Raw genomic sequence first — 21,007 nt, forward strand, 5'->3', positions numbered from 1 at the left:
TGGGGAAGGTTGTCCCTATGTTATTTTAATGGGGGAAAATAAAAAATGTAGGCAATCTTAGAAATGTATTTAAAATGTTTAATGTCATTGAAATACAACAACCCACAATACAATACAATAACCCTAACCTAACACACTCGGGCACCAAGACAACATATACAGGAAAAATCATTCCTATAAGTGCATTTTTTATTGTGCGGTTTAACCTCTCTGACTGCTCTGAGCATTTTATTTGCTGGAGTCTGGACCTTGTTTGTCTTCCTGACAAATTCCTGCTCATTTTTCTCTATTAAAAGAAAGAAAGAAAGAACTAGATATAGCACACCATATGTGCCAACATGTGACAACCAACCCCAAAGAGCAATCACCCCCAACTGGGACTTTTTGCTACCAGCAAAGCTAACAACCACATGTTTTGGCACAGCTATGAAAAAAACCTTCCTAACTCTTTCTCTCTCTTCATGCTTTTTCATGGTAATGATTATTTTATTATAAACTCATTGTGTATAAGCCTAGAAGAAAAATACTGAAAAGTTGGATATTTACATTTTCACATGAAAAACACTAAACATCCTCTCACCTCAATGTTAAGTGGTTTACTCCAGAAGATCACTTGGACACTTCTTAACAGCGCCCTCTAGGGACCGAGCTCTGATGAATATGATAACCAACCCGTGTGACAACCAATCCTGTTCTCCTCTAACTAGTAACTGTATCGGAATACAATTTTTATCATTCACATTTTTATGACTTTGTTAAATTTATATATACTATAATAATATATTAATACATTTGTTGCTAATGATTTCATATCATTGATTTCTGTTTCTGTTTTAATTAGTGCTTTTAAAAAATGTTTTAATTGGGGTTCTGGGGGACACCAGTCAAAAACAACTATGCAGTTTTAATGGAAGTGTTTATTGAGTTCATGTTCGCTGTGGGTCCTAACTTAAAGTATCACACATTATTAAGTGGCAGAGTAGGAGCACTCTGTCAGTCATTTTGAAGGAGACAGACACAGATTTCCTCATGCGCTCTGTTCATCTTACTCAATATGCAAATGAACTATACTTTCCTAAAATAATATTAATCCCTTTTTTCAGATTACATTAATTACATAACTATTTAAGTTTTAAAATGAACTTTTGCTATGTTGGTTGTTATATTAAATATATTGATAGGATGACAGTAAAAGGGAAAAAGCATATGGACACCTCATTGTTTCTTTTTTGCCATAAAGATAGAATCGTCCAATCAGCGTCAACTTTGTGGTTTTTGACGTGGCCTAGAGGGAGCAGTTGATATTCACACATTAACAGCGTTATTAGACGATTACATTGTGACTTTTTAACTCGCATTCTCCCTTTATGCACATAATGAACTAATATGACTTAACTTGACTTGATTAATCGACTTTTTTAATTCAAGTCGAAACATTCGCCGTCATAAAGTTATTTAATTGTCTCACTTGCCGTGTCGAAGCGCACAGTATTGTTATATATATCAGATACTGCTTTATTATATCATGAATGATACATCAGATCATATGAGGTTAGATATTCATTGTATCTGATATATATGAACATGTGTTTGCGCAACAGCGTTGGCACAGCCCAAGACATGTACATGTGTTTTACGCAGCAGCAGAACAGGTTGGGTTACCTTCAAGAATGTACCGGCTTTGGGTTTAACATGTGTGAAAGAGAGATAAGAAACCAGCGAGGAGAGTTGATGACTTGTTACTCCGCCCGAAAATGTTGTGGGAGGGTGCTGTAATGAAATGTACGAGGGCAGCGGCGGGTTGGGACGCGTCTTTGGTTTAGACGAGGTGGAGGAGAAGACTTAACGTAACTTCATGTTTTCGACCCTCTCAAAAAGGGATCCAGAGACTTGCGAGGCAGTTTTCCTGACACTGTGAGTCCACTCCTGCTGTCTTGGTCATCGGACAGCCTGCCGTCTATCCAATGTGCGTAAAGGGGCTTTGTTTCCTCACCGTCCTGACTGGACTCGCAGCTTCAGGTGAGACCTTGGTTATGTGTGAGCGCGTAATCCGAGCGAAAGGATGATTTTGATTTGATATGGGTTTCGGTTCAACACTTTATTTGTATTATGAATCATACAGGCTAGTGTCTTAAGTTTATATTTGAATTTTTATATCTTTAAAGTCAAATCATTTTGATTGCTATGTGTCCATCTCAGGATACGGTAGCCTATACGCCTATACACTCCCCAACAGATAACTGCCTCTATAATGATACATTACATAAACTGGCCTATCTGTTTGAGCAAGTATTTTTGTGTGTGTTTTTTCTAAAATTTTGCATTGGCGGTCGTTTTTAACATACCAGGCCCGATCTTAAGGCAAAGCAGGATGGCCCCTTAGAGACTCTACTGTTTCTAAGTAAATAAAGAACCCCTGATTGTCTGTCCATAAGTGAAGCTCCGCAGGGACCCCTAACCTCCATCTCTGAGCGCTTGTCGTGCGTCATTGGAAAGTAGACATTTGGCACAGTGGCACCGGGTGGGTCGTTGAAGAATTCCGGTCAAAGTCTTAAAGCAGCTACTTCTGACAACATAATGACTTTACAGTATTTGCCTTGATCAGATCCTGGCGGCATTGTGTTTTGGTTTCATGTAACCTTACTCCTTTCCTGCTTATTAATCTGCATCCGTGCTTATACGTCACTGAGACTGAGATGTGACCCGCTGGACGCAGATAAGTCCACCTGCTTCCCGTAGACGGGGGTCCAGGATATTTCAGTTGGATCATAACAACTTGTCAGATATGCACAACTATGGAAATAAACACAGATAAATTACATTCAATTGTTATCATAGCTGCTCACATCCAAATGTTGCAATGGCACGGCTAATGGAAAACGTTTTAATATCAGGAATTGGTCTATTAATGGCAATTCATTCAGGTTGTTTAACCTTGAAGTAATCTGTGTCCATCCCTCTTAAGTGGATTATATTGATTGAACGTGTCCATCTACTGCCAAAGCACCATGTAGGGATTCACTACAACAAGCAAGCTGCTTATGTTTACAAGGAGCATGTGCCTGCAGATCAGTCATAACATGGTCACAGGCTGACACAGACATATCATGACTAAATATATTGTGCGGATATAGAGGGACAGATAATCAAATAACAGCATGAGGATGGAGGAAGGCATGCTGGAACGGATTGGTGCTCAGCAGCATCTCAGTTCTCATATCAGTGCTGCTGTAATCACTCCCATTGCCTTTGGCTTTATTGTGTTTGCAAAACGACAGGGCATGATGAAACAAGTCAACAGACCCGGCTCATTTTCGTAATTGTGTGCAAAATAATCATTTTCATCCGTATATACACCATGGCATTTCTGCTTAAGCACAGCTAACACATCTACCATCGGCCCTCCACCGTTTTTGACACGTCGCACTGATCAAAGACAGTCAGTATTCATTCGCAGATTTGCTTCAAAGAACATTTTTTTTCACTCTCTTTTTGTTTTTTTGTTTTTTTACAGAGATATGACACAGCTCAAATACAATAAACCACCTCTCTTCCCGTTGTTCCAAACATAATCCCAGCAAGTGTTGCAGTGGTTTAAAAAAAAAAATCCCTCATCGCTCTCAAAGATAAATACTCCTTTGTGTATTTCGTCAAATGTGTGTTGGCAGGAATTGTAACAAACACTATAAATCATAATTTGTGCCAGAATACTTTTGGGTATTCTTTTCCCAGCACTTTGGAATTGCTAAAGAACAGATGGTTGGTAGCTCTAGTTGTAGATGTATATCTACGGTAATCGGGTGCTCTCGGGTGACAAGAAAAAGATACTGTATATCCAGGCACTCCAAAAAACTGATAGCGAGGAACGGATAAATTAAAAAGCCTTTATTGTCACTGGCTACTGCATATTAAAAAGCCAACATGTTTCGATCTAACGCAGAGGTCTTCATCAGGGCTTAGTATTCACAGCTGAGGACCTAGGTGTCACCTATATAGTATCATCAGGTCATATGACCACATCACATGACTCTAAAGGTGTTAGTCACACCATGGTGCCCTCCCCTCAGAATAGAAAATATAAATCAACAGATCATGTGACAAAAGGAAATAAATACAAAATGACTCCCTTTGATTTAATTACTGTTACCTATTACCACCCCTCGCCATAGGTCCAACATGCTCAATGCCCTGTATCCTTAGAGGAGAATCATTTTTTTTATTATTTGTATTATTTATTATTCTTTGGAATTGCTCTCTAGACTAGACCGTAACCAGATCATATTCATTTGTATTTATGTGTTGTGATGGATGCAGCGTTAAAGATGGATGAATGAACACATCTTATGTTTTATGACTCACTGAGTCCTTAGCACAGCACTCAGGGAAGAGCACCCACCACAACAGTTAGAATAAAAACTTCCAGTCACACCAAAATCATGTTGGTGTGCATACGCCTGCTAGAGCAATTTATTTATGTATTCAGCTTTTCCATCAATCGTTAATGTACATTTTAAAATGAATGAAACCACTGTCAGGATAACCAGTTTTGGGGCCTTCAAGCAAAAGAATTGGATGTCGGGCCCTCATGCCACCTTTTGTGGTGTGGTGTATGTGCTCTTTCTCCTCCAAGTTTCAATCAAGTACTGTAAACACAAAGACCCAAAAAGAAAACAGTGTTCTTGTGCTGGAACAATACAATCAGCCCCAGCTTTTCCAATTGAGGAAATCTGATTTCACCAACTTTTATTTACAAGTATGTACCACCAGACTTTTACACAGGCTCAACCCTTATCTGATATTCTACTTTCTAACTTCACAGTTGTTGTCGATGTCTAGTGACAGTTACGGTGGGTGGTTCAGTCCATCGCCTCCACAACCTCACATTGTTCTCTTGTTTTAAATAAGAAAGTCGTGTTTGAAGACAAATTCTTTGTTATTATCATATGTTCCGGACAGAATCTGTATGTGATTCATTGTTTTTTTTTAATATATATCAATTTGTTGCGAAAGATAATGTGGTGTAGTAGCAGTTAACATATAAGCTTAGTTTTTCTAATTAAAAAAAGGAAGCAAAATTAAATCAAACATTAGATTAGTTTAAACAACTTACACATTACTCTCATTTCTCTGCCTGTCTTGACCAAACACAGACAGGAGGCTAAAAGACTTTTCTAAGCTTTTATAAAAAAAAAAATCCTCTCTGCTGATGATAAATAGTTTTTTCTTTTTCTTTGGTGCTTTAATTAAACTCTGTCTTCCTCCTCAACCAGTCGCCTGAAATTCTTGCAGGCTGACGTGTTCCGACCTGTCCTGATTTACAGGTTTAACACACACATGCACGCACACACACAGGACTATTGACTGCAGCATACCAGTGCTTACACTGGTTGTTTAGATTTCTATTTATTCTATTTAACTCCGTCAGGTTTACAATAAACGAGCAGCTTCTTGTATCCTGTGTACTGGGATATGACAGCTATCTCTCTGCCATGGCGTCTCTAATCTCTCCACAATAATAGGTCAGTATAATGAGCATGGCTGTGGTTTTTGACATGGTGTGTTGACACACCTAGGAGGACGTCTGGCCTTTGTGTGGGGTTGATGGGATTGTATGGGGTGTGTGTAGTGTTGACAATGACGCGTTCAAGTGCAAGAACACACCAAAGCCACCAATCCTTAACACAGTGGGCTTATTGGATACATCTGTGAGGAGTTTGACTGTGAATGCAAAGCACTCCCTGTGTAATGTTTAAAACATGAGACTATGCTGGGCTCCAAGTGTAAACAAGGATTTGAAATGCATTCATCACCGAATAGAAAATGTTTCTGTTTGGAGGTTGATCTGAGGTTCGAGTGCCTGTGCACGCACGCACGCGCGCATGCATGCATGCACACACATGCGCACACACACACACACACACACACACACACACACACACACACACACACACACACACACACACACACACACACACACACACACACACACACACATGGTCAGTGTTCATCTGCATCTGTGCACATGCAATACTGCATATTTGTACGCATTACACACTTTCTGTTGGCAGCTCACTTTTTCTTACACAATGCAACTGTTTAAAGTTGCGGTACACAAGCAAATGTTCCAGTTAAAGCAACACCTCCATTACGTTTACAGAATGTATAATAAATCACAGAATTGCACAGAATGGCGGCAGACCTATCTGAGTCATTTGATCATCAGAGAGACCAGGGGAAATTCATTATCAGCTGCCATTTGTGAAATGATTTGCGATTAAATGCAGGCTGGTCATGATAAGAGAATTTCCCGGGTAGGAGGGTTGCTCTGTGACGTTGTCTTAATTTCCTTTTCTTTGTACAGTATCAGATTTTTGTATGTTCTCCAGAACATCCAGCCATTGTTATTAAAAGACTGACTAACAAAAGTAGACTGTATTGAAAGTATAGCCGAAGCTGCCACTCGGTTTTTCTTCACTAAACCGTAATTACCTGACACTCATTTACATTGAAGCCCATGTGACTGATATATACAAGAGTGGTTTGATGTTTTTAGTGTGAGGTTCCGGCTGGCTCTGGCGTATGTGCAAACAGTGACAGTCCAATGTCCAGTTAATATAAAGTACCAGGATGGGGAAGAAATACAGAGCAGCTGAGTAGGAATGATGCTTCATAGCTTTTAATTTACCACTTGTGGAATCCTACTCTTAGACTGTTAGCTGTCTGCTAATTCTGATATGACTATGAGTTCAAGAGGCCTTCCAGTGGTTTAGCATTGCACTTTGACTTTTGAGTCTGGCTACTTGCAAGATAAAATTGTTTAAAAGATGTTTGATTGCAGTAGAATTGCAGATATACTGACTTTTAGACCTACCTCTCCCATAATACTGAGTAGCATCTTTTATTAGATCCTTCCATATCCGGCATTCATACGTCTTCCAAACTTCACCCCTGAGTGTTCAAATTGTGGATGATCTTGATGACATCATTTATTTTCAGGGTTGGGAGTTACTTTAAAATTGTATTCCGATACAGTTACTAGTTACCTGTTAAAAAATGTAGTCAGTAACGTAATCCAAGTACCACAATATTAAAGTAATGTAACATGATAACGTTCCGTTACTTTAGGATTACTGCAATACCAAATACAATATGGGCCACTTTCTTTAAAAAAAACCCATCTAATTGACAAAGACCAGCGAAAATACCTACACGCAGTTAGGGAGGAGACGTTAATGTGTTCAGAGAATTGGTGCTAACTAAGGGCGAAATCTTCAGTCAGACTCTGGATGTACTTAAATTAATTTCAGCTACTTAAAAATAAAAATGTCCTGACAGCTGTGATGGAGCTCAGGTTCATCCATAAATTCTGCTTTATTATAAACAATCCCACATATTAACCTGAGTCTGTGTGTAACAGCTGATCTGTGTAAATGTGCAAAGGAACATTAATTACCATTAGATCCTGATCGATCTGGTGTTAATGAAGTTACCACTGCTGTATCGTGTGTGTAAATGCGCACAGCCCTTTTCTCAGTTTGGAGACACACTTATTGTTTCAGCTGCTGAATGATGCTGCAGCCAGCTGTGACATACAACCAGCTGTGACATACAGCCAGCTGTGACATAGAGCCACCTGCGTGTTGTTCTCACATGCAGATTAGCGCAGATTTGGTAGAAATAAAATGCAGCAGATAGCGGTGCAAATACTGCGCAATTCATGGTGTTGTAACATTCTCAGGTAAAACCTGTGATGAAACACCGCCTGGCCCGCTGGCTGTGTGGAGTCTGAGTCTGAGTTTTCTTTGACTCATTCAGTATTGAAAGTGTTCGGTGACCAGTGACCCACTGTCAGGTCAACACGTTACACACACACAGTCATATCAGTGGAGCGCACTAATGTGCGCTACACGCTGTCATCAAGCTGTTATCAACCTTAGCTCTCTTATAACTGCCAGTCTTTGGGAGTGACATGCCTGCTGCACTCGTCATGCGGTATCATCCTCTACTCAGAGATATAATTTCCCCTTTGCTCTGCTCACGTTTGGGACTTTTACAGTGCATGGTAGTATAAAGTTCTTTATTGTAAAATGTGTTTTAAAATTGTAATCCTGATAAAAAATCCCCTTTAAAAAAAAATGTACCTGTAATTAGATTACATCTATTTTTTCTGTAACTGTAGTGGAATAAAGTTACCTTTTTAATTGTATCCTAATTACGTAACCTAATTACCTAATTACCTAATTACGCTGTTACATGTATTCCGTTACTCCCCAAGCCTGGTTATTTTTCTTGTAGTACTTGTGTACTTACTGATATTATGTAACCTTTGCTAAGCAGTGGCCACTGCTGCCAGAAATGACAGTTATGGGATGATGCTAAATGCTAGTACAGCTGTAGCAGCAAAGCCACAAAGTGTAAGAAAATTGAGCTTGGCTGTGTTTAATTACTTATTGATTCATTCTTTTTAACTGTTCTATCAAATGTTACATAGTCAGGCTTTAAAATCTCCATTCAGAGCCACAAACAGCATTTTAAAACTGTTTACAGGCTGAGTGGTTCTCTTAGTGACAAGTAATCTGATCTTCATGATTAAAATCCATGGTGTTTCCCTTTAAAACAGAAAGTAAAGCAGGTCCTGAGCAGAGGTGGTAGTCACAGTGGGACTACATCCACTCTGAATCATTGCACTGGAGGACGCCAAACAGTGAGTTAAGCTTCATAGTAAATGTGTGAAACTAAAGCTGGCTTTTGAGGGTTGGACTGTCCACCCAACAGGAGCCTGTGGGCTGTGGGCGAGTTGGATTGAAGCATACACAGCAGACCCCCCCTCAGGAGTCTATAATCCCGGGGAGAAGTTGTTGAGTCAGCTCCGAGGTGGGAGTGGAAAAGGTTTGATGGATTAAACTCTTATCCTCACTCACCCACCACACGTTTCCTTGGGACACAGCTGCCTGATGAATTACAATTGTCCTGGAGGAAGCAGGAGGGGGTAAAAAAAGAGGGAGAGGAAGAAAGAGTTAGAAAAAGAGATGGATGCTTGCTCTGTGTTTACTTTGACCTTTAGAGTGTATTCAGACACATTTCTGTAGTTTGGGAAAGTTTATGTGTGCGCAGGGGAGAGGAAGGAATAAAAAAAAAGAATGCAGTATCAAAATAACATGTTCTGTCATTTTCATATAAATAAATGGCTGTGCTGCTACCCTTTATTAAGTAACCTCCCCTAAATCAAATTTATGAAAGGTTTTACATTTGCTTAGTACTTCAGTTTTTTAACTAACAGGCACGTGCAAGGATGGTCCCCATGGCTGAAAGAAAACAGGGCCGCCTGCAGAAAGTCAAACTCTATCAACAGAATGTCCAAGTAAAATAGTCCAGCTTGCTCGGTTTCATGACAAGTGGTGTGTGAGAAGATTGAAGTGCAGAAAGCTCAGCTTAGCACCAATGATAATAATTATAGAAAAAATAAAAGTAAAGAATTTACAGATAGGACTGTAAATGAACGTTGTGTTGAGAGAAGTGAAACAGATGCTATGCTGTGTGCACATTTTCATTTTTTACCACACACTACATGGCCAAAAGTATGCAGCTGCCCAAATATTACACCCATATGTGATAGTTAAACCTGTTATTCCAAAAACATGGGAATAAATCTACCTCTTTAACAGCTGGTTCAAAGCTTTTAGCAAGTTTTTAGAACCTGGCTGTAGGTATCTGCTGCCGTTAGTGGGGTTGGCCACTGGTGTTGGGCGATAAGACCTGGCTCATAACTGGTATTCATATCCCAGTGGTGTTGGAATAGGTTGAGGTCATGGCTCTCAGGACTCTTACGTACCAAACTGAGAAAACCTTTATGTAATAACTTGGCTTTCTACACAGGGCTATTGTCATGTTGAAGCAGGAAAGACCTTCCACAAACTGTTGCCACAATGTTGAGATCACACTATTGTCTAAAATATCATTGTATACTGCTGCATTATTGTTTCCTCCAACTGGAACTAAGGGCACCAATTTTTGAAAAACAGCACAAAAGTGTGTGAAGACATACCCTTTAGCCATATTTGCTTGTTTTGGCACAACTTCATTGTCTGAGTGGAATGAACGGAAACCTGTGTGGAGGAAGTGTACAGTACAGTATGTTACACACTCTTATGTCCATCTCAAGGGTTCCCTCCCATTACACCACTCAACACTCTCTCTCAACTTTATGTCCTCCTATTCTGTAAACACACTGTTACCTGAACCCACTATTCCCAGCCTTTGATTCATCCATGAAAGATAGGCCTTGTTACAAAAAAGAAAAAAACAGAAAACTAACCTGGGTCTGTGAAACCTCTTACAAAGGAGAGAAGAGACTCTTTGTAATCCATTGGGCTCTTTGTGTCTTTAGTCCTGTCCTAAGTGTTTCCTCCAAAACTGGGGCAGCAGAGACTCAGGTTTCCTCTGGTGGTCCCTTTGTTTCTGAACCATAATGAAGAGAGGAAAGGCATAAACACAACGTCTAGGAAATAATGTAATGGAACCAATTTCCTGATTCAGAGAGTTGTGCCAACTGCTTGATTTGTCCTGCAGTATTTCCTCTCCTTTCTTAAAGTTCAAGAAGACACATCCTCTTGGCAAAAGAAAAGATCAGGTGTCCAGTGTAAAGAAAACACCTCTTAAAGTATGATTGGTAACTGATCCATATGCCTATCATTTCCCTGGATCCTGGATATCATAATCAGATCATAGATATTTTCTTACTTCTTACTAAAACAGCTCTGTTCTCTGTGCTCTCTATATTCTGTTTTCAAATTCACATATTCATAAGCTATATCAACAAGCCCTCAAGTCACGAGGTGACATAGAAACTTTGACAAAGATTTGGACTGTGCATTAAGGCTGCCTCGTTAGATTCATTCTGTGGACCGTTTTTGAGATATTCAAAGGGAATATTTAGAATACCAGAGGAGATGTTTGCAGAGCAGTTATGGCAAGAGCTCCATATACCAAGCATGCCTCACTGCTGTGTGAAACACACCCAGAATGGCTTAAAAAATGCAAAGATTTTGGAAATATTCCCCTTGTTTTTCTGTTTGTTTGCTGGAACGTAAAGAAAAAACACTTAGAGGAATAGTTTGACATTTTGGGAAATATACCAATTTTGCTTTCTTTCAGTTTCCCTTTCTTCCAATCTACTGGTTGTAAGCCTATTTCCCGAAATGTCACACCAATATTTTTAAGAGATTTCAGCACGGTGTAAAGGTAGGTCACGGTCCAAGGTGGAACATATTTCATTGTTGTTCAGTCTTGGCAGTAGTATTTGCTCCCCAAGAGCACTTTATTTAATAAATATAGAGTGTAACATGGCAGACTTGACTTTGGCGATTAGTACAAACAACACACAATATTTGTTCAGCTATAGCAGGATGTAAATATATTCTGCCAGACCTTGACTTTGTACTGACACAGGACAGATATATCCGGTAATGTGATACTAAACACACTATAAAGCATCTACCATAGTGGTTATGCACTTTAAAACATGCCTACACTCTTTGACATTGGGTGAAATATTATATGGGCAGGTCAAACACTACTTGATATTTCTTCTGCTTCTTTGGAAGGCTTTTATACAATCTTGGGATGACTGCCAAGCCAAGCAAACCTAATCACAGTTGAGTGGGCATGGTTTGATTATTCTACACTCGATGAAAGTATTTTGCTCTCTTTGGCTTCAGACGGGCCAGTCGACCAGTGCAGTTTGTACCACCGAGTGTTGACGGGTAGCATAAAGTGCATTAAAGGTTCAGCAAGTTCATTTTATTGTTATATATTAGACATATTGACAGATAATATGGACTATTGCCAACACCAGTACATCTAATGGAGAATACGTGTGCGTGTATGAGATCTGTAAAAAGGTTTTGGTCTTGTGCCAACAGTGAGTCCCCTGGGAGATGCCAAGCCCGACACGAACACACCAACACACACACGTTTGTCTTTATATCCTTGTGAGGACACAACCCCCCTCACCCTAACCTTAACCATCACAACTAAATGCTAAACCCAGCTTTTACCCTAAACTTAATCTAAACCTAATTCTAACCTTCACCTTAAAACTTCACCAAATCTTCATCCAAATTACCCTCTGAAGTTGTGAGGAATGGTGTCAGAAATATCCTCACAACACTGGTTTTCGACTGAAATTGGTGCTCCCAAAGATTGAAAGACATGCGCGTGAACACACACACACACACACACACACACACACACACACACACACACACACACACACACACACACACACACACACAGACACACGCACACAAGACTAACAACGAAGGATAACATTTGACGACTTATAGAAACATCTGCAGTTTACATAGACCAAAATATGCACAAGCATTGATTCAAGAAGTTTTTGATAAGATGCTGACCTGAGGTGAAATCTGATGTGGGAAAATCTTAAATTGTTGCTGTGGTAGATTCAAGTTCAAGCAATTGGGCTATTAAACAGAGAAGTGTCAGCACACAGAGAGAAAAAAAGAATTTAGTCTTTCTAATTACCTCTGAGGAGTTTAATAGATCTCCTTTTCCCATTTCATAACTTCAATGAGCAAAATAAACAATAAAGTCTAGTTTTAGTATTGATTCATTATGAGATTTTTTTTCCTCTTGTTCTGACTCAGCACTACTTTTGTGTCAACTTGAAATAATAATAATAATAAATAATTATAAGCATTTAAAGCCTTAATGTAACTTACTCCTAGAGACAGATTGTCTGCAAGTGTCCGCAGACAATGTCCTCAATATTTGAAACGATAAACTCATATATTTGTCTGCACTTTCTACCCTGCCCTCCTCTGTAGGGTACATAACTCCATCTTAATAAACTGTGAAAGGTCTGTCTCTGGATGCTGGGTGTGGTCAGCACTGGCCATACAAGCAGGATGTCCAGACATAAACAAGTGAACGACTTAGACTGGAGTGAGAGACACGCTGGAGTAGAAGATTAGACAGACAAACAAGCAAACACTTAACCAAAATTATCTTATCTCCTCCTCACAGACTGATGTGATGTTGAGGAATACATGCTCCGGCCTCTCCATCCATCCAGCACTCTTGCTTTCATCTATGTAATCATCAAGCTCTTGTTCATCACTTAAACTCACTCTGTCATTATGTCTCTCTCTCTCTCTCTCTCTCTCTCTCTCTCTCTCTCTCTCTCTCTCTCTCTCTCTCTCTCTCTCTCTCTCTCTCTCTCTCTCTCTCTCTCTCTCTCCTCTCTTTCTCTAAATGAGTCAAATTCTGTGCTCTTAATGTCTTCACTCATGTAATGGCATGCACCCTCCTCAGCAATTAGCTCTCGCTAATGAATGATTAGTGATCATGTACTTTTAGCTACAGGGAGAAATTACTACAGTGCGTAATTGAAGCGCTGTACGTAGCCCTAACAGTGCCGTCATTTTGCTAATATCCATTCTGCCTGCAAAAAGGCCCAATTAACCATAATTCTTAATCAGCTCAGCTTGTGTCAAAGGACGGCACACTTCAAAGTGTTTTACTTCTTGTTGTTTGAAGGAAATTTGCAACGCTTATTTACATTTGTGTATTGTAAATAGATTGGTTAAGGGAGGACCCCCTTTCTCTCCTGATATATGAAGCATGATGAATCATTATAGCATGTTTGGTAGAGGAAGATAGGCATTGTGCTACTGCTCAGCCAGTCTCAATGTGCACAAAATCCTTAGACATAAGGATGTAGAGATAGTATCCTCATCTAGGTATAAAAACAGAAAACCATATATTATCAGTTTTAACATAACTCACCTGTCTTTTTCTCTCTCAACTTTCAAATGGGATATGAGACTTTTACCTTGTGTATCAGACTTTTCTGCTAAGGTTGGGAACACACACACTTGCCAGGGAGAAAATCATTACTAGCTGAGCTAATACAGCCAACACTGATGTTCAATATCTTGAACACAGGCAGTTTAATCCTCCAACTTCAGCGTTTCTACACACATGAACAGTCAGATGAGGGAGAGAGAGAAAAGTGGAAGAGGAGGCGTGAAAGTCCACCCATCAAAGCTAATCATTATACTAATAGAGTAATTTAAAGGAATCTAGCGGAACAGACTTGGCAGAAAGAGAATATAATATTCATAAGTCTGTTTTAATTAGTGTATGATCGCCTACGTAGGGAGCAGGTCCACTTCCATGTTGCACTGCCATGTCTCTACAGTATCCCAAAACGGACCAACCAAACATTGGCTCTAGAGAGAGCCTTTGCATATTCTTTGAGGGGAGAGTGAGGGGAGGAATATTCCGTTTGTTGCAATCTGCAAACTCACCACTAGATGCCACTAAATCTTACACACTGCACCTTTAAAAGTCTGAAAAAAATTGTTTTCAAATCTTAAGTATTTATCTATTACAGAAAGTATTAATGACTGAACCTAGAATAATTAAAGTTAAAGGGTGGAAAACAGCATCTTAATATCTTTAGATATTATTTGAAATGTTTAACAGTAAAAACCTCAGATAATCTGCTTCATCAGGGCAGTGTGGGTGTGGTTTGATTAGATTTGTTTGACAATGCTGGCAACATAAAACAGCAATATGCTGCAAAAAAGCCAGCAAATGTCATCAAAGAAGTAGGTGACATCACTTTTTTCCAACCCACTTCAAACTGGTGAAATGAGCACATATAAAACAGCTAAAAAAATGGACTTGGCCAGAATTGTCCTAAATTTGACAGAAATTCTTGTGATGCTGTCAAATGAGAGGCTAAATGACAAAATATGTTGTCACTGCCTTTAAAGTGAAAACATTTTTAACATCTTTCTTGACTCAAGCAGCAATCTCCTTGCTTTTGCCATCATTTCTTATTCAAGAAAAATATCAATTTGAGTCAGATGGACGACAAAGACGGGCAGCAAAGATACACATTTTTCTTCAGTGTGTACTCTGCCTATATTGCTCACTTGTACACTCTCCTCCCAGGTTTCATCGGGCTCATTTAAAACACATTAGGCTGTTAGAGCGCTGTTAGAGCTGGCGATGACAGAGAAGCCTGTCTGTTTAATGCTGTGTGGGGGCCTTCTGGCCGCTCCACTCTCTCAACCCAGCCCACAGGAAACTCTCTCCAGCCTAATAAGGAACAGAACATGCTGCCCAAGGAGCCAAGCCCCTGCTGACATTTTCCCAGCTAGCTCCTGCATTAATGCTTACTGTGATTATAATGCAGGACAGGAGTAATGATATGGCTCAAGTTGCCTTCCCTTAACTTCTTCATTTCATTGCCTGGAGCCTTATGTTGACATTCATTGAATGGCAAAACCCCACAATTCAAACCCACCCTGACTCACTTAATGCACTTTTTAAATGGCAGAATAGAGCTTAACCCACCTTTTTAGGGTTGAAATAAATCTTTATGATATACTGTAATTCATGGTAGTCAGCTAGAGGTTATACACGTCAGACTATTACTGTAATGCTCACTGACTGCATCAATACAACCATTACCTCATATTTAAAACTGAGGCCTGGAATGACACACGCACTCATTTGACACATTGAGTCACAGACAACTCCTCTGTAAGACTCAAGTGTCAGTCAAAGCTCTCATAAAGTATTGGCTTGTTCTGCAGGGTCCTCATATGAAGTGTGCTAATGATGTTAGGAATAGATTCGGTTACCCTTCACTGTGTGTGCTGTTAGCTCTGTGCATGGAGGATATGCTTTGTGCTTCGGCACTGACTTTAATAAGGCTAGACATGGCTGCGGATATTATTAGGATGTATAGAGCTCTCTCTATAAATAGCCCAAGTGAGTTGGACTAGACAGCTTGTTCATAAAATTCCATAGAGAACTAGACCAATGCACACACACACACTCGCAGGGCTGCTTTCGAATAAGGTTGGATCTGCCTCCATAAACAAGATTTTTTGGGGAGAGGGAGTGAGGCGTGATGTTTACTGTCTGCCAGGCAGGAACTCAGCAATAAGCACGTCGCTTCCTGGGACAGAGCATGCAGTGTGTGTGTGTGTGTGTGTGTGTGTGTGTGTGTGTGTGTGTGTGTGTGTGTGTCAGTGCTAACTCCATTCTTTGGTGCTCCATCCATCATTATATGGAAGAGTCAAATCATTGCCAATATCCCTCTCCACTCTTCCAGTCTATACATTTTCCATCTAATAGGTCTACCACATACTGTAAAGATTGATATAGTCCATATCCATACAATATACAGCTGACTCTCAATTTCAGGCCTGTCCTGACTGCGAGTGTGTAGCTAAAGTGGCTATTATTCATAAAAAAGTGTCACAGATTTGGCCTGTCGATCCGAAATCAGTTTCATGACATAATAAAGGAGATGCTTAAAGGGAGTTCACTCTCATTTTTCGCAGATCTAATCTTCAGCAGTTGGACCAATATGTGGAATTTCAGTGCAGTATATAATAGACATATCTAATACAGATATAGTGACAACTTGGAGTTAATGATTTTTCTTGCAGCAGCTCTGCACAGGCAGCGGTAGGGTCACTGGGTGCACTGCATGCACTTGCTAGGCAGGAATTTACTGATGAGGGTGAATTCAAATGAAGCATTAGATTTGTTTCACAATGTTTTCATCTATGTATGTATTGATTTTGTACTGCACGCTCTGTATTCTGCCTTTGAAATCAACTCCTCTTCTCTGCCATATGTTCGTATGTTGCAGGCGTGCTGCAGGTCAGCGGGATGCGTATATACACATCAGGGAATATGGAAGCTGTCAATGGGACGGATGTTCGTCTGAAGTGCACATTCGAAAGTTCTGCTCCCATCAACCCCAGCCACACTGTGGTATCCTGGACTTTCAGACCACTAAAACCGGGCAGAGAGGAGTCGGTGAGTTTGTGTGTGCCTGTCTGTCTATCTGTGTGTGTTTGTAAGAAACTGAGATCAAACCTCCCTCACTGTGTCAGGGAGCATCCACCCCCTCAGATGACTGAGAGAGGAGTCGGTGAGTCATCAAGCTCCCTACGGAGCCACCAAGACAGCTTGTGTGTGTCTCTGTGTATGTGTGCATATTGAGAATAGAGAAAAGATGCTGCAGGTCTAGGTCTTTCTCTTTCTCCCCAGCAGCTCTCGTCTTATTTTGCAATAACTTCCAAATCTGTGACAATCCAATCAATGAAACCAAATCAACTAAATCTACTCTTTTAATTGTACTTGTAGGTGTTCCACTACCAGCAGCGACCGTATCCTCCTATAGATGGCATTTTCAGGAAGCGCATTCTTTGGGCGGGTGACATCATGGGCCGTGATGCCTCCATCATAATTCGAGAGGTCAAGTTCACCTACAACGGCACTTTCTTCTGTCATGTCAAGAATCCGCCGGATGTCCACGGCGCGGTCGGAGAGATTCGACTCCGTGTCGTCACAACAGGTCAGCTTTGATTTTAAGACCAAATATTACCTCCAGTATTTCATTAACATAGTCTTGTTTTGTCTGATTCACATTTAATATCATGCTGAAATGCCAAATAAGAGAGGACAGCACAAGTCAACCAGCACAGTAATTAAATGTCAGTAATGAAATGAAGAAAATCATTTCCTGCGAATTTCTGAATGGATGTTATTATGAATTTTATATCCTGGTTTTGACACAAATATAATTAAAAGTAATGCAAATGTTCAGTATATGTTGAATTAAAACATCAACAAAGATGATGCTATAGCAGCGGATCAATGGTGTTGTGACTTTTGGTTGTCACATTTATGTTCAAACGACCTACTTTGGGATATATTAATTGGATCATTTCATTTGGCTTCAAGGCTACATGTTATTTTCAAGTGTTCAAGTCTATATTTTATTCTCTAGTGAACACAAATGTCTGAACAAAATTTCACGACGATCCATCCACATTAATTGTTGTAATATTTCAGTATGGACCGAGCTGGTGGACCATGCTGCTATAGCATGTCTAACAGTGGAAACATGCCAATAAAGCAAACACACATATGAATGCACAGTGAAACGTCTCTGAAAATGTCAAGCAAGCGCACTCAGCCTGCGTTCCTGTGTTTCCCTTCTACAGCCTCTTTCTCAGAGCTTCTCTTTCTGGCGTTGGCCATCGGAGGCGGTATCACTGCTGTGGTCGTCCTCCTCATCATCATTGTGTCCTGCAGGAGGTGCAAGCGGAAGAGAGAGAGGCATGAAGGGCTCGAGCACGGGCACGAGGAAGCTCCACGCAAAGAGAGAAAAGACCCCACGGCGTGGTAAGACCAAGAAAGAGACACAGAGAGAGGAAGAGGGGGATAGAGAGAGGAAAAGAAGAATCGCACACTTCCTCTCTCGCTCTCCGTCTGACTCTGGGGATCGGGGCAAGTGGTGCTCCTTCTTGGGTCCTGGGTCTACTTTTCCTTCTGGATGTTTTCTCTTCCTGCTTCCTCTCCAACCGCAGTCTTTGGATCCAAAACCTGGACCAGTTGACGGGCAGCTGTCATTAAGGAGAATTAAAAATGAGAACGTGCCTTTATGTAGAAGTTGTAGATACAGAACCGAAAACAGAACGCTGTCTAGCTTTAATTATCACTGTGTGCCTTTCATTTCTTTTAAGGAAACAACTGTTTTATCAGTTCATCTTTTCCTGTTCAGCTAAATGGGCTCCAAAACACATTTCCTGTTTAGAGTAAATGTTTTGATGATTTAGAGGTAGAACAATGCTGTATTCCTGCTGTTTACTTCCCTACTAATACATTTCAAACCCCAACATACCACAGCAGTTCCAGCCACATGTTTGATATGTTATTTTAACAAACAATAGAAACTGTGGAACAATGAATTAGCAGTTTCATGGCTTCTATTGAAGTATTGTATTAATCACCACATCATGGGATACATTATCACCCATATAAAGCTCTTATCAACTCCCATATCGTATGTCTGATCCGCTTAATGGGGGTCCTTATGGATCTACAGGATGAAGATTGTGTTTATTTCTGTTTTTTTCACTACTGATGTTTTATGGTTGTATTTTTCTGAGATTCTGTGGTGTTATAAGCATCATTTTGTGACTTCTGCAGCAATATAGAAGGTGCTATTAAATGCAAATCTGGTGCAGAGCACTTGTTGGAAACAGACATTTCACACTTAAATATGTTAATTAAATTCCAAATCAACTCTAAATTTCAACAAATGTTTTTGTCATTTAGAAGTATCTCTGATGACCTGTTGTCTGTTTTGAACAATGAGCTATTTTGTGAAAAATGTCTTTTCTTGGGTAACCTTTGGGACTTCTTTGCTTCTTTCTTGGGTTTTCAGATCTTTCTGTAATAGGTGCCCTAACTGGTTAACGTTGAAACTGTGCTGCGATACTGTAACCTATGCACCAGACTTCAAAAGCTGTGCCTCTCAAGGAAAAAGTTGACAACTTTGCTGTCATCTTGGTTGATTTATTCAGGCTTCAAAACCCCAAACTCTTCATTGAAAAAAGTTGATGAAGGAAGGGAATTATTTTACCCAATCAAATCCAAGATGAACCACTTTCACTCTCAAGTTGGGACTTGTGTGACTCTAACCCTTTGTCCCTGCTGCTGTGTTTTTGTTGCCTGCTTGTCTTTGTACTGTCTATATTGTGTGTGACCTACACACATGCACATACATAAATAATGCATGAATGTTTCATGCATGAATGCATTTCCCTTTCTGTGTGCGTGTTGCTCTTCTTGTCCGCTCTGTGTATGTGTGTGTCCCACTCTCAGTCACCCATCGAGGGCCGTCCACCTCTACTTATCAGAGACGTCCATAGAGATCGACAGTTCAGACGGCATGATCTCAGAAGCCAGCACCAAAGACCCCAGCTCCTCAGAGGAGGAGGCCCCGAGCTCAGACGACGATGGCGGTGACGACTCCGACTGAGGAGGTGGGGACAGATAGAGAGACAAAAACACTGATATGAAGCCAGCTGGGAAGCCTGCTGGAGGGATGCCCAGATGGCACCCGTGGATTACGTTCCACGGTCCTGCCGACTGGGGCCTCGTTGAAGAGAGCGTTGCCGCTGTGTTGAAAACAAGCACATTGTTCAAGAATGGCAGGAAAACGGATAGAAAGTTCTTGAACAAAAATAAGAACAAAGAGATCAGAGCACTGCTTTTGATGAAGTCTCTGAAACAAGATCAAATGTAACTTTAGTCCAGAAATATTCATACGAGGGAAGACATCTGATTGAAACAGCAGGAGTTATAAAGTGAGAGGCACTGTTATCCTGAAGCTGGCTATGTTGCTGTCCTGAAGGAAAAAACAGTCGATGCATGTTTAAAAAATGCCTGTTATTGAAGACATGGCTATTGTTAAGTGTAGGAACTTAATGCCAAAATTAGTTGCAACAGGCAATGGATTTAATTAAAGATATTGGAATGTAAGCAGTCAGCGAGTAAGGCAGCTGCTGCCACGATGAGCCATACATGTGACCTTTAAATTTCTATGGGTGCCTAAGATTTACAACCCATTCTCAGTTTGACTTCATGGAATATTATATGTTGAATCTGTCATATTTTATGAGGTTTTCATACTGGGATACTGTAGGTCTTGCATTTCAGTCAGTTAACCACATCATCATAATACCTACTAGTCTCAGAGCACTCCCTGAAAGCAGTTCTGTCCTAAAACTGTAGGCTGAGGTGCTTGTGTCACATCAGATTACATGGAAAAATAAAACAACAAAAAAAAACAACGCATAAATGTTCTGTTGCTGTCATTAAGTCTGAAGGCCAAATACTGATGTGTGTGGGAGCGCACAGTCAGATCTGAAAACCCTTTGAATGCAAAAATGTCCTTGCGCCTGTGAATGCATCACGTCTACTAACAAATTACTGTAATACCTGTCTTTCTTCCTTTTGTGAGGGTCGTACTTGTGATGTAATACCTAGCAATGTTTATAGATTTTTCTATTTTTTTTAGATAATGCCAGAAGTATTATATTCTGTTTAAAAGTGTCACTGTATTTGTTTGTTATAGAGCTTTTATTAAAAAAAAACA

At 40.1% G+C, this 21,007-nt stretch overlaps 1 protein-coding gene across 1 annotated transcript; it reads left to right on the forward strand.

Moving 5' to 3' along the window:
- Positions 1-1,818: 1,818 nt before the first annotated feature.
- LOC133980957 (myelin protein zero-like protein 2) lies at positions 1,819-20,980 on the forward strand. Its single transcript, XM_062419846.1, has 4 exons — positions 1,819-2,019; positions 16,703-16,872; positions 17,203-17,413; positions 18,066-20,980. Exons 1-4 carry the CDS (start codon positions 1,965-1,967, stop codon positions 18,248-18,250), a joined length of 621 nt encoding a protein of 206 aa, XP_062275830.1. The 5' UTR covers positions 1,819-1,964; the 3' UTR covers positions 18,251-20,980.
- The last annotated feature ends 27 nt before the right edge of the window (positions 20,981-21,007 follow it).

Source organism: Scomber scombrus, chromosome 5 (assembly GCF_963691925.1).
Source record: "Scomber scombrus chromosome 5, fScoSco1.1, whole genome shotgun sequence".
Lineage (NCBI taxonomy): Eukaryota > Metazoa > Chordata > Actinopteri > Scombriformes > Scombridae > Scomber > Scomber scombrus.